Source organism: Hibiscus syriacus, unplaced genomic scaffold, assembly GCF_006381635.1.
Source record: "Hibiscus syriacus cultivar Baekdansim isolate YM2019G1 unplaced genomic scaffold, ASM638163v2 tig00110213_pilon, whole genome shotgun sequence".
Lineage (NCBI taxonomy): Eukaryota > Viridiplantae > Streptophyta > Magnoliopsida > Malvales > Malvaceae > Hibiscus > Hibiscus syriacus.
Window position 1 is genome coordinate 1,008,958 of NW_024062630.1, and position 15,280 is coordinate 1,024,237.

At 30.7% G+C, this 15,280-nt stretch overlaps 1 protein-coding gene across 2 annotated transcripts; it reads left to right on the forward strand.

Annotated features, from left to right (window-relative positions):
* The first annotated feature begins 463 nt into the window (after nt 1-463).
* LOC120113831 (vacuolar protein sorting-associated protein 36-like) lies at nt 464-6,853 on the forward strand. Of its 2 annotated transcripts, XM_039134878.1 has the most exons (9): nt 464-1,204; nt 1,686-1,889; nt 2,335-2,428; nt 3,177-3,234; nt 3,327-3,396; nt 4,030-4,165; nt 4,241-4,325; nt 5,821-5,873; nt 6,407-6,853. In XM_039134878.1, the coding sequence occupies exons 1-9, from the start codon at nt 530-532 to the stop codon at nt 6,409-6,411; spliced, it is 1,380 nt and encodes a 459-aa protein (XP_038990809.1). In that variant the 5' UTR covers nt 464-529; the 3' UTR covers nt 6,412-6,853. The 2 variants fall into 2 exon arrangements, with proteins under 2 accessions (XP_038990809.1, XP_038990810.1); XM_039134879.1 differs by lacking the exons at nt 4,030-4,165; nt 4,241-4,325; nt 5,821-5,873; nt 6,407-6,853 and adding an exon at nt 3,513-3,545 and having other exon boundaries at nt 466-1,204.
* Nucleotides 6,854-15,280: the final 8,427 nt, after the last annotated feature.

A 15,280-nucleotide genomic window follows, 5' to 3' on the forward strand; every position in this document is an offset into this window, starting at 1 on the left:
ATCACAAACATTAAAACGTTATTATTTTCATAAATCATGTTTAATACCGGTCAATAATATAGGAGAATCAAACAATTGATTTAACATATGGTAAAATGATACCAAGTTAACTGGATTAATGTATCACATCAATATTTCATCATTTTCAATAATAACGGTTAATATTAATAATTTTAAAATATTCCATTAATTGTAAAATTATTAATAGAAAAATAAAAATTTATTTAAATATTAATGATTTTTAACAAAATTCGAAATTGATTCACCATACAATCTAGATAAGTGTATTCATCACCGAACTTTAAAATAATTTTTTGAATTATTTTTATATAAAATAATAATAAAAATATAAAGTCATATTAAAATAATAATAATATAATTTTAAATTTATATAAATGAAATAGAAAATAAAATAAAATTTTGTGATAAGTGGTGTAGTTTACTCGTAGACAAAAATGAAATAAGTCGAAGCAAAAGCCCTTGCGATCAAACGAAAATTACAGAAGATTAATCAGTCAACCCCGCAGAGATGTCGAACTTCTTCTCCAAGGCGGAGGTGACGAGCAGTGTCCGCCCTGTCTTCCTCCGGAACGAAGTTGAATGCCACCTTCTTTCCGGTGTCGACGTCGAACCTGAAGATTACCAATTCTCCCCTTTAAAATCGGGTATCCTCATCCTCACCACCCACCGCCTCCTTTGGCTCTCTTCTTCTTCCGCCACCACCCCTACTTCCGCCTCATCCATCCCTCTCGCCGCCATTTCACATATCTTCTCCTCCAAAAAATCTCTCAAGTCTGTGTTCCACTCCCCCAGGATCCGCTTCCAAGTCCTCGTCTCATCCGATGGTCGGGTTTTCGATCCGGGTTCTGGGTCTGGTTCCAGTATAGGTTCGGGATCGAGATCGGTTGTTGTGACGGCAGTGGTTAGAGGGAAGGGAGACTGTGATGGGTTTTTGGTGAAGTTTTGGGACAGTTGGCGGGCGAGAGCTTGGGAGAGTAATGAGACTTCAGGTTCAGGATCTGGTACCGGCTCGGGCTTAGCTTCTGGTTCAGGGGCAGGCACAGGAACCGGTGGGGGGTTGTACTCGACTGACGGGTCCGTGAGAATGGTTGGCGTGGCGGGGATTTTAAGGAAGGAGCAAGAAATGTGGGAGAGCACTGATAAGAGTTTGCAGGATGCTTTTCAGGACTTAAATGCTCTCATGGTAATGTGATTCATTTTTTCAATTATAACGAATTGAAGCAAATTATAGGGACTTTGGTTTTGATGTAAAAATTGTATCATTGCACAGAAATATAAGCCAGATGTAGTGGAAAATTGTTTTATTTATTACATTGAAGTGTCCGGTTTTTATACCATAAAGAAGAAATATAATATATTACTGATTTGGTTTCTGTTATGATTGTTTGCGCAAATGTTTGACATCGGTGAATGCAAGTGGAACGTGTCCTTGAGTGTTTGGAACCACTAGGAATTAGCCATAATATCTTTATCATAAGTTAGGACAATATATTTAAACTTTTGTGTCAATGGCATGCATGAAACGACTGATTAGGTTCAATGTAGTTATGTTTTTTTATTGCAAAGATAGGTTCTGAGCTGTAGTTAATGATTTTTTAGTCTCTTTTTTTTGCTTGTTTTCTTACATTTTGATTGTTCAAGATTTAGAACTCTTGGATTTTCAGAGTAAAGCTAAAGAGATGGTGATGCTAGCAGAAAAAATGAGGCAAAAGCTTTTGTCTGGAACCAGTTCTCAAACAAGTGGAACTAATGACGAGGAGATGGGTTCAAAAGAGGAGATGCAAGATTGGCTGTTGAGTGTTGGTATAATATCCCCAGTTACTAAGGAGTCTGCAGGTGCCCTGTACCATCAACAACTGTCCCGTCAGGTTCTCTTCTTCCTCTCTTTCTTTTTTAACTTTTTTGGGGTTAATTTTAATTGTATTTACTTAATAATTCTATGGAGTTTAGCTTATCATTCTATTTATACATTTGATAGAATGTAGGATTTTTATTTGGCTCTAAAGAAATCCTTAGAAATAAGATGGTTTTGTAGGTGGGGATTTGTTGATTACTGTTTTCCCAGATGTTGTAAAAATTAATTGATTCAAGACTTAGATAACAAAATACTCCTGGAAGATATTTTACTTCTAATTCTTCTTTATGTTTGTATATCCCATGGACCCATGGGTTTTCATTGGGAATATAAAATTAATCTTTCAAAAATTTATTATCAGGTTGGTAAAGAACTTTTCATGTCTCGTAGATTGGCTTTTGGCTTTTACTTGATTTTCTTTTGAGAGCTAGTTTTGAATTAATTTCTTGGCACCTCAGCTGGCAGATTTTGTGAAAACGCCACTGGAGAGAGCAGGTGGAATGATCAACCTCATAGATGCCTATTGTCTCTTCAATCGTGCTCGAGGCACAGGTTTGGTTTGACACTAACTTAATCTCTTTTTTTTATGCATAATTTGGTTACTGTTTAAGTTTGTCTAGTTACATTGTGAACTTGAAATTTCTTAACCTATTTTTTGTTGTTGAAAATATTGTGACCTAAAAAACAAGTGTTATTTGCAACTTCTTTGAAGTTTTCTTTACATTCTATAGATGCTAAATTTTTTATATTTGTTCCAAACAAATGAGACTGAGACTTTGGATATTCTGTGACCAACAATGTTTAATTTTTTTCAAAGATGCAATAAAGAGAATGTCTATCTCCTGATTGTGGCGTTTCTCTTTCACTTGGATTGCGTGATATTCTTAATAACTGTGGGCATTTTCAACTTCGCTACATTGAACCTTTTTTTGGTTAATCTAAATGCTTGTCACACGTAAATCACTTGTGAAATTTTGTTTGGCCTCAGTCTTAATTGTAAAACTTCCCTGTCTAGAACTGGGTATAGCATGTTCTTTTGAGTCCTCTAATATTGATGTTTATTTTGTCATGATTTTTGGTGGCTTTTGCAAGCAAAGAGGGCCTTCAAATTAATGAAATTATTCTGGTGGAAATTGATTTAGATGTTTCTGTCCCTGAACATATTTCATTCCACTCAGAACCAGTTCTCTTTTTACTTTTTTTGTTTTTTCTAGTTCAGTTCAGTTTCCAAAATATGCTTTTAGCATTTTGAAAGCAAAATGAAAATAAGTTACTTCTTTCCATCTCTTTCTGTCCTCAGAATTGATCTCTCCAGATGATATGTTGCAAGCATGTTCTTTGTGGGAGAAGTTTGATGTGTATGTATTCATTTTCTTACGTTTATGCAATGATATTAAGAAATCATACTTGAGTATTTGAAATCTTTGATCGGCTATGCTTTGTAGAACAGTCCAGTGATGCTTAGGAAGTTTGATAGTGGAGTCATGGTCATCCAAAACAAGTCCCATAGTGATGAAGAGGTAATCGATTTCTGTTTCTCTGTCTTGATAAGATTCTATTTCAGTTTTATATAACAGAACTTTCTTACCTTTTTCTGTTAGTCTTCTTTGCCCTATTATGTATCTGAATCTGTAAGGTTTTTCCTAGTTCTTAGATTTCAGAGATGATTTATATCATTAATTTTCAAGGAATCCGAAATAGACACTGATACTTCTATTTTCTATTGCCCATATGCTTTTATTTGCTTGAAGCACTGATAATGATGTGAAATTGGCTAAGGTTTATCAACTATTCCAGAAAAGTGAAAACATGGTTGGCAGTGGATGTATGATCCAGAGTTCACAAATAAACTTCATATTTGCTTATATAGTTATCTTTGATTTTTCTTGTGGTTGTTCCAATCCAATCAAGATGTTTGATCATTATGATTATAAGTCCTGTATTATTTACAGTTGGGTTTTGTCATGGCGTTATATTAATGTTCGGCTGTTCTGTCTTTCGGCAATTGATTACAAATTAAACACATATATGGTTAATTTACTTTGCTGGAAAAAGTTTGAAGTGTATTGTATTCGCCACTTTGACATGTATAATTTAGTTGTAATTTGTCAAGAACCTATCACCCGGAAATTTACTTGTCCTTTCATTTGTAGGTTTTTGCTAGAATCAAAAGCCTTGCGACTAAGCCCGAAGCACTTCGAAATGGCATAAGTCCAACTGATGCTGCGATGACATTAGGTATTGCTCCAGCCATGGCAAAGGAGCATCTGCTAACTGCAGAGAGCAAAGGTACAACTCTGCTTCATTTTCTCTTTAAATATTTCTAAATATCCAACATTAATAATTACCGTTGTATATTGGCAGGTTTTCTATGCAGAGATATAAGCCCCGATGGCTTTCGGTTTTATATTAACCTGTTTCCTGAAATCGACCCAAGTAATATCTACTTGTAAGTCATATGCTTCTAGTTAGTTTGATGACTTCCCCTTTTATCATGTGACGTCCATATTTATTTCAGAAATGGTTGTTTTCTACCAAAATTTTTTCTACTTATCATAAACAGTGAAAACTTGATTCATCCATGTTATTTTCATTGCTTAAATTTATGAGTTAAATCTTAAGTGGGAATGCAAATGGTATTTATGTATGCATTGTGGGTGAGGTTAGCACATGGTTAGTGGATCAAACAAGTTATGGCAGCAAGCGCTCTAGTTTCCCGAGAAGGTATACTAGCATAGAGAAATGTGACAGCATTAACAGCTAGAAGCTTTTACTAACATACTCGAGGGATTATTTATAGTGTTAGCGAATAGCTTTCTCACTAATGTAAGGCATGAGGTGTTTCAAGCAGTAAGATATAAAAGATGGTTGCAACTAATAATATGATCGTAAAATTCTGAGTGTACCTCTAATGAGCAGTTAGCCAATGTTTATGCATGAGCATTGAATGAATGCATTAGTGTTTTTCAGGCCTTACAACTGAAATCTGAACAATAATCTTAATTTCAGAATCCTACCATCCCCCCCCCCCCGCGGGGGATAATTAATTTCCTGAGGTTCTGCATTTGGCTGAATGGTATGGTCTATATGCATTTGGTTAAATACTATGGTCTTCAGTATAGTCTAAGTTTTAAAGATAAGAAGCACAAATCTCGTTTTCAGAGGTTTCTCTCTTCTTATTTTAAGAATTATCATTTTTGAAATACAATTATGGTGGTTTGTTTGGTTCTGAGTGAATAATAGCAATTATTAGGTTCTTTAAACTCTCAATTATGGTTCACTTATATTATTGAAATACCCTCAAATATGTTGCCCTTGCAATAATACTTGTATGGATTTTACCCTAGTACAATTTCAAAATTCTAGTCAATTGGAAATATAGCAGTGGTAATTGCAAAGCATGTTAGGGATTTATAATATATTGTCTGTTTAAGGAGTTTCAGATATTGAAGTGGAAAATTCGGAAGTCGAATTAGAATCAAATGATATTTCATTTTTGATTTGGAAGATTCTATTCTTATTATATGCTTTGTGTGCCTGTGTGGGGTTGGGGTCTTGTGCTAATTTAATAGACTGAAGGCCACTGGATGTTTTGCTGATTTCAGGGCTATATTGCTTTGATTCTTTATTTTCCTTGAAGTATCTATGTCTTAACACATCTGGAACCCCAAGGGTTCTTCGAATACATGAAATGACTTGGAAAAAATTGAATATATTGATGTCAGACGAATACTAGTATCCGGTACCAACAGGAGTACAAGAAACATAGATTCGGGGTACTTTGCTTAGTTTGCTATATGGTGACTTACAAAATTTGCAAGGGACAAGCTTTTTATTGCATGACAACTATTATTCTTGATCTTGCAATTATCATGTAGTTTCTCTAGCAGTTTTGTTTGTCATTCCTTTTGTTTGTGTGGTATTCATGGCTATTAAATTTGTAGTGTGAAGGATTATGGGATCTGCAGCACATGGATCAAAGCAGTTTCTACTTCTGGTAAGAATGCCCTTTTAAATGAATTAATACTGACATTCATGGATTGAGTTTTTAGGCAGTCATATTATAGTCAAAACTGCAATTTAGTCCTGTATAGACAACCAAGTAATTTGATCTTTATGCGTTTGATATTTGATGCAAATAAGTAAAACCAATAACAATGGTAGTGGAAAACTGTGTGTAGACATGACTTATGAAATTTGACGAAACATACGATTTGAAATCTGACGAAGCATATGGTTTTTTATTTTATTCTATCTGTGTGTTTGTCTTTTTGTGTTTTAGTAATCGATATTAGCATCTAGACAGTTTCCTGTAACACTGTTATCAATTATATTTGTTTGCACCTATAGCTGCGACAAACAAGGATTAGATGACGCGGTTCTATAGTACAAGATTAAGTTGTACTTTTGACTATAGTACAAGGTCCATCTAGATACATTAGTCGTTCATGGCTTCACGCTGCTCACATTGTTAAAGAGCTTCAGTTGCTACCTTATTTATGAAATGCTTTCTCCATTTTTATTTTTTAGGTTGAGACAAAAGCATTTGTCTTTAGATTTCCAGAACTGTTCTGTCATACTGCTCCCGTGTGCTCGATTATGGTAATGACATGCCGATAACTTATGATCCAGTTTAGTTTTGGTCGTGAATGCGAATAACATACAAACCAACGGCAAGATGAAGGAAAACTGGTAAGAAACTCATAAATCCGAACCTTTTTATTGTTTATCTGTTCAATTGTAACAAAGGGTAAGCAACACTATATATATATATATATATAACAAATCCATGATTTGAGTGTCTATTTATATAAATGAATTTACATATCAAAATTGGTAGATTTGATGCACCAGAAGTAAAACAATTGACTGTCAAATTCTGCCAGGATTGTTGTTTATGTAGCCATTTGGTAACCGCGTTTCAAAGTTGAAGTTCCATAGATATTTAATATGAATCTTATATCCAATTATATTTGATTTCTCTTTTATTTATTTAAATTTGATATGTAATTTATTATTATTATTTTTCAACAACTTTATTTTTCGAAAATAAAATTGAAAGCCAATCTAAGTAGGCCGTCTTAGATTTTTTTTTTATCTACAGCCAATCAATTTAGAAATTTCGAAGGTTTTAATACTTGTAAATAACAATGACTATTAAATATTTAATTGTGTTGATGTGAAGAACTAGTGGAACCTGTTGAAAGTGTTACTTAAAAAATGATAAAATTATAGATCAAAGTAATTATAAAATTATATTTTAATCCTTTATTTTTTTTAAATGCTCAAAAATAAATTTCTAATTTTGTCTCTGTCAACATCGTTGTTGGGAGTGTCTGGTATGGTTTGTAATTTGTAAATTTATAAATTTCAATAAGACTGAATAAAATTCTTAAGGTAATTACACATCAATAAATTTAATTACGCTGAATATATCCTTATTTATTTACACGTGTCACATGGAGGGAAACTAGCGGGTAATAAAATAAATACTAACAGGTAATATAACATCAATCGATACTTGGATATTAGATATCAAATCACATTAGACTAATGGATTTATAAGTTAAATGTTATTTTTAATCTACTTATTGAATTGAATTTGTATTTGATGTAACTTAATGAAAGGATAGTGGAGGTGTTAACACCTAGTTAATTAAAGCCAAATAGAACTATGTTAATAACTAATTAAATAGGGGGCACAACCTAATAAAAAGTTATTAATATTAATAATTAATTGGGCACACAATCGTGGGCTTTGGAAAATAAATAAATAATTCTGAAAGGAAGAGGGAATTTGGGAAGAAAAGGCCGGCAGCTGGCTTCCTACTACTTAGAATTTACCCAACTTAAATGTCAACACGTTGCTTTCAGATTCAACGCGACTTAACAAAAGGGTTCCCTATAATTTTATAGACAATACTTGTTTGTAGAGTTTGGGAAAACAATCAATCAAATTAAATTAAAAACATTTGAACGAGTTATGTAATATAATTTAAATGTTATGATTATTAATTGTCTCTTTTCTTTACCAATAATAATAATTATTATTTTTATCTTGTGATCGACGAAGACATTAATCTTGATATCGGTCACCCACCATCTATATTCATTGTTTCTCCTTTATTTTATTTTAATAAATTTACCTTTATGGCATATTTTTTTTATTTTTATGGTACGTTTTCAGTCGTTTGATCATTATTTTCGATCATCTTTTTTTAGGGTTTGATTTGACATCAACATGATCGATTAAGATTGAGTTTATTTGTTATCATATTGATTATCCCTACTTTGAACCCTTGGATTAGATTGTATACGTGATTTGCGTTCGTTGATAGTTTTTTCATGTTGCTCGACTTTAATTTACGGTTTGTCGACAGTCCCTCAATAGTTTTATCCTCTTTTGTGGTTCATTTGTCGATGCGGTCAGATCTATTCGTATCTACCTTTTGTCCGAGTTTATTTTGTAAAGATTTTAACATTTTTCTTATATGGTCTTTTTGTGATACTAACTGACTAGTTTTCTTTTGTTAATGATTATAAGAAAATGTCATTATTATGTGTTTAGTTTATGGTTATAATGGTAAATCATTGTAATTTATATTTTTTCTATTTTTAATAAAACTAGAGGCTTTTATTCAAAAAAATTATAATTATTAAAATTAAACTGAATTATTTTTTATTTAATTTATAATTAATTTTTAAAAAAATGTATAGTAAAAAATAAATATTTATATTTCAAATAATAAAAATAACTTATAATTTTTTTGAAATATTTATATAAAATTTTATCAAAATATAAAAAATAAAATTAATCTATTTTATCAAAAGAAACTAAAATTAATTGAAACTATAAATTAATATAAAAAATAATCTCAACTAAATTAAAACAAATGATTTAAAAATCTAAAATATCCGTCAAATCAGTTATCGATCCGTGTAATAAGAGAATGGGAGACTATACATGATCATTGACATTTGATTTTTTTTTATTTTCTCCATTGATATTTCAAAAGTAACAATTTCATCATTGATATGGTGATGCTATTGATTTATAATAAATCCATCACTCATTATTAACCGGCGTTATCAGAATAATAGAATATTGATGTGGTGCATTAGGCCAACTAACCTAGTACCGTTTGGCCAAATTTAAATGTATTTCTATTTGTATATGAATCAACTGTTTGTGAAGAAGAATATAAGATAAAGAAAGCAAAATAATAAGAAATGAGAGTTAAATGATCAGTTAAAATGATTGTTCTATATGTCAAACAGTGTCAGATTAGTCTATATAATGCACCACATTGATATTGTATTAACCCGTTAACAATTGTTAATAGCAAATGATTGATAAATTAAAAATATTAATGACTAAATCGTTACTTTTAAAACATGGAGAAAAAACCTTAATTAAACATTAATAATCATTTATGTTGTTTAGCCAAAAGAGAATTTGAAAGGCAAGTCGACAGACCTTAGCTTATGTTTCTTTCTTACACTGATATGAATCTATCGTTGAGGATGAGGTGACAAATGTCACAAACACATCTTACTGTTAATTGTAAATAAGTCAACTGTCTGGGGAGATCATTCATACAAAATTCCACGCCAAAAGTGTATATATTTTACCTTTTGAGAGACGTGGAATACCGGAATATATTATTAATGTGATATAATGAAATGTATAATTAATTAAATTATTTTTGATATACAAATATTAAAAGAATAAAATACATATTTACTGTCTAAATTATTTATTTTATTTTATTTTATTTTAATACATAAATTTTATTTTTAAAATCATATTTAATGTTTAGTTTAAATTTCAATTTGATGTTCCGTCGTTAAAAACTTAACGACAATGTTGATGTGATATGATATGTAAATTTTAAAAAAAATCATATCACTTTTCTTTTCCTCCAATAATTTTTTTATTTAATTTTATTCAACCAATTAATTGGTGATACCTCACCATCTATAATGATAAAATAAAAGAAATTATTTTTGCTCATAGCATAAATTGAACCTAGTACACTTACATGAGAAGCAATACACTCAACAATTGAGTTAAGCTAGTCATTTAAGTTAATTTCACCATATTTTGCATTTAAGTTATATAACAATATCACTCAAAAATAAATATTTTTCGATGATTATAAGATTTGAATATAATACATTTTAATTTTTTTTGTTGTCCTCTTGATTTTTAAGGTTTTGTTTTGATTAATCAGAATCGACCCGAATTACACAGTTGATTTTCTGCATACACAAGTACTTAAATTTAAGAAATACACTTAAACTCATGAACTAGCAAAATGGGCAGTGTTAAATTGTAATGTTCCTTTATGGTTTGTTAGTGACTATCCTCAATGTATCTCGAATGTTGTTATTTTGGACGCAATTGGAATCGAATGAATGCAAATCATTTTTATTCTAAAAAAAAAATATGCTCTTAAACGACATCAAACTGCTTACCACATGAATCAATCGTCATTGGTCAATACACTTTAAATTAATGACGGAAAGCTTAGCCTCTCAATTATAGTTTAAATTTTTTATATTATATTGCACTTAATACTTATATTACAATTAAATTAAAAGACTAATTTATTTAATTATCCAAATCATATTATTTATTATTTATTTAAATTAAACTGTTATCGAAGTCTTTTAACTTAATAATGATATAAGTAAATATTAAGTTTGGTATAATAAAAAATAATTACCTATTTAAAATATTTAAAAAATAAATAATATTATTTCAAATAAAAGAATCATAAATTTTATAAAAACATATAAATTATTTAATTATTTTTTATTTCTAATAAAATGAAAAAATAGTATTTTAATTTTATAATGTTCCTTTATGGTTTGTTAGTGACTATCCTCAATGTATCTCGAATGTTGTTATTTTGGACGCAATTGGAATCGAATGAATGCAAATCATTTTTATTCTAAAAAAAATATGCTCTTAAACGACATCAAACTGCTTACCACATGAATCAATCGTCATTGGTCAATACACTTTAAATTAATGACGGAAAGCTTAGCCTCTCAATTATAGTTTAAATTTTTTATATTATATTGCACTTAATACTTATATTACAATTAAATTAAAAGACTAATTTATTTAATTATCCAAATCATATTATTTATTATTTATTTAAATTAAATTGTTATCGAAGTCTTTTAACTTAATAATGATATAGTAAATATTAAGTTGGTATAATAATACCTATTTAAAATATTTAAAAAATAAATAATATTATTTCAAATAAAAGAATCATAAATTTTATAAAAACATATAAATTATTTAATTATTTTTTATTTCTAATAAAATGAAAAAATAGTATTTTAATTTTATAATGTTCCTTTATGGTTTGTTAGTGACTATCCTCAATGTATCTCGAATGTTGTTATTTTGGACGCAATTGGAATCGAATGAATGCAAATCATTTTTATTCTAAAAAAAAATGCTCTTAAACGACATCAAACTGCTTACCACATGAATCGTCATTGGTCAATACACTTTAAATTAATGACGGAAAGCTTAGCCTCTCAATTATAGTTTAAATTTTTTATATTATATTGCACTTAATACTTATATTACAATTAAATTAAAAGACTAATTTATTTAATTATCCAAATCATATTATTTATTATTTATTTAAATTAAATTGTTATCGAAGTCTTTTAACTTAATAATGATATAAGTAAATATTAAGTTTGGTATAATAAAAAATAATTACCTATTTAAAATATTTAAAAAATAAATAATATTATTTCAAATAAAAGAATCATAAATTTTATAAAAACATATAAATTATTTAATTATTTTTTATTTCTAATAAAATGAAAAAATAGTATTTTAATTTTATAATGGTATAAGTAAGTATTAAGTTCAATATAATAAAAAAATCACACTATAATTAACTAACTAAGCTTTTGGTCATCGATTCATGTTGAGAGTAAGAATAATTTCTTTCATTTTATCCTCATAAGTAGGGGTGCACAAAAAATCCGAATATCCGATTTTACGAAAAAAATATCCGAAACCGGATTTGGGAAAAACCGGTTTTTTTTTAACCGGATCGGATTTTTTTAAACCGGTTATTTTAACCGGTTTTTTTACCGGATAAAAAACCGGTTAAAAACCGTTTTTATCCGAAAAAAAACCCGGTTTGGGTTTAAAAAACTAGTCGTTAATATAGCCGTTGGGGGGGTTTTGTGACCGTTTTTGATCGTTTTTTTCTTTAAAAAATTACCATTTTACCACCCTAAACATGTATAAATAGGCTGGGGATGTATTTGGTTGATTACAACTTTCTCAAATCTTATTACACAACACTTAAACATCTCTCAAATCTTATTTTTGTAATTTTTTGTTCATCATGAGTAACACGGCTGAATCTTCCGTCGGGGGAAACCTTAAAGTCGTGAGAGTGATCGAACACACTCGAAACAAAGATATTTGGGATCACTACGATTTATGTGAGATGTCAAATGGCTCGAGGAGGGCGCGTTGTAAACTTTGTCTAAAGTTTCTTGCATCGGAAGGAAACACAACGTTGAAGAACCATTTGACAAAATCATGCAAGGCACTTCGCTCAAGATCGGATCCTAGTCAATCGAATCTTACACCGCAAGGTGGTGTTTTTGTTTACGACAACGAAAAATTACGAGAAGCGTTTACAAAGTTCGTGATTACAAAAGCATTGCCGTTCGACCACTTTGATGATGAAGATTTCACGACAACAATTCAACAACTAATGCAACCACGTTATACTCAAGTAAGTCGTACTACCCTTAGAAGAGATGCTATAAAAATGTGGCGTACGGCGAGGGAAAAAATGATTTTAGGATTCCAAGAACACCGTTATGGTGTGTCGCTTACATGTGACGTTTGGAGTTCTCCTCATAATACCGGAAATTCTTTTTTAGCCGTTACGTCACATTGGTTAGATCAAGATAATTGGCAAATGATGAAAAGAACAATCGCGTTTGAATTATTCGGTGAGCCGCATACCGGTGCTAATTTATTTACACTTTTAAGAAGGGTAATTTGTCTTTATAAATTAGAAAATAAAGTTTTTTCTATATCCTTTGATAATGCATCGAATAATACAACGCGGTTCCAAGATTGAAAATATTACTTTCACCGATTTTAGACGGTGCGTTTTTTCATACCCGTTGCGTTGCACACATAATTAATTTATCCGTGCAAGCCGGTTTGGAGGTTATTGAGCCGATTAGATTAGAATTTAAAACAATGATAAAATCGGTTTTTTGTAACAACAACAAAAGACTAAATGATTATAAACGATTTTGTAAGTCCGTTAATAAAAAAGCTTTGGGTCCTAATTTGGATTGTCCAACTCGTTGGAACTCAACTTGGATGATGATGCATACTGCCTTAAGGCAAAGGGAAACATTGCAAACATTTCACGATCGGCTTTTCGAGAGGGGTCATGTCCCAAACATTTATCCGGATTCGAGTTGGGAAACTATAGCCAAAATAACCGATTTGCTTGAGGTTTTTAAAAATGCAACAACTTTTTTATCCGGTGTTTATTTCCCTACTAGCCCGTTGGTTCTTAATCAAATATTTTTGTTGGCTACCCGACTAAATGACTTTGAATTTGAAACCGAAATTTTTCAAGAAATTGGCTTTGCAATGAAGGAAAAACTTTTAAAATATTTTAAGGAGATTCCCCCATTTTACTTGTGCCGCCACTTTAAACCCAACGTTAAATGTTGGTGGGGTTGAAACACTAATTGAACAAATTGTGTTTGCTTTTAATCTAACCGATGATGAACCCAACTTTGTCCAAAACCAAATAAATTATTTTAACAAATGTTTTCGAGACATGTTTGCAATTTATTTAACTAAATACGGATCAAGTAGTGTAATACACGATCAAATGAGAATGAATGCGGAATCATCTAGTAGACGTCCAAGTAACATAAATTTGAATCTTTTTAACACTCTTGTAAATTCCCAATCCAAACGATCACGTACTACCACCCCAAGTAGCGAGTTGGAAAATTACATGTCATGCGATTTTCTATCAAAAATGACATTTGAAGAGTTTGAAAGTTTGGATATTTTGGCTTGGTGGAAAGAAAAGGAAGCACAATTTCCGATTCTAGCCGCCATGGCCCGTGATTTACTAACCGTCCAAGCTTCTACGGTAGCTTTTGAATCCGCTTTTTCTGTTAGTGGCAGGGTTATATCGCAACGGAGATCAAGACTAAGTCCCGAGTCGGTGGAAGTATGCATTTGTTTAAAGGATTATTTGGATGGAGCGGCTCGTAAGCAACATATAACCACCCTAGAAGATGCAATTGATGCCGATTTGGAAGCAAACTTACACATTGAAGAAGTCGAACTTGGAATATCCCCTCCAAACGAAGAATGCGAAGATGATGAAGAAGAGATGGCAATGTAGTTTATTTTTAAACTTTATTTCAATTATCGTAAACTTTATTTCAATTATCGAACTTGAAGTTTTTAAGTATTTGAATTTATCGAACTTGGAAGTTTTTAAGTATTTGAATTTATCATACTTGGAAGTATTTAAGTATTTCAATTATGTTGAGTTAATTAAGTATTTCAATTAAGTATTTGAATTTATTGAACTTGAGGTTTGATGCTTTCTCTTTGATTCTCTCTTGATTCTAGTTGCTTGATGTTTCTTGTCTTTGATCAATGGCTTCTAAGCTTGCTTAAATACACATTGAATCACTTCTGAACGTTAGTGATAATTAATGAAGATAATATAGTCGTTTAAGTGTGAAAACATTTAATAAAAATGCTTGGAGCGTGGGGGAATCGGTACCCTCTCATAGGGAATCGGTTCCCTCTCATAGGGAATCGGTTCCCTAAGTGTAAAATTCAAATATTTCGACCGTTGAATAGGGGGGAATCGGTACCCCTATGGGGGAATCGGTTCCCTCTGAGCATTCTGGAAATCTCGGAGCCAAACCATTTAGGGAGGAATCGGTACCCCCTTGGGGGGAATCGGTTCCCTATGAGCAATCTGGAATTTTTGGCTTTGAAATGGTTCGAATACTTTGAAAGATTATTTTGAAATTGTTTTAAGATTAAAACTTAATTTTACACTTAAGTAAGGATTAAAAATGATTTTTGAAATATTTGGAGTAATGTTTTGATATTTGAATAATTATATCGAATATACTTAGAAAATCATTTGGAAAATCTTAAAATTCATTTAACTTAATTTGTTATATCGAAATATCAAAATGTTTTCAACAAATTATCGTAAACTTTGTTGCAATTGATGACGATGTAATTTTAATAATATTAAAATCGGTTTTTTTATAACCGGTTTTTTTTAAAAAAACCGGTTTTTTTAAAATCGAAACCAGTTACACCGGTTA

What these genes read in the sequence shown, in the direction of transcription:
- LOC120113831 (XM_039134878.1), top strand. Translation starts at nt 530, where the DNA reads ATGTCGAACTTCTTCTCCAAGGCGGAGGTGACGAGCAGTGTCCGCCCT. An exon ending in AGGACTTAAATGCTCTCATG is followed by an intron (nt 1,205 to 1,685) that starts GTAATGTGATTC and finishes TTGGATTTTCAG; the next exon opens with AGTAAAGCTAAAGAGATGGT. An exon ending in ATCAACAACTGTCCCGTCAG is followed by an intron (nt 1,890 to 2,334) that starts GTTCTCTTCTTC and finishes TTGGCACCTCAG; the next exon opens with CTGGCAGATTTTGTGAAAAC.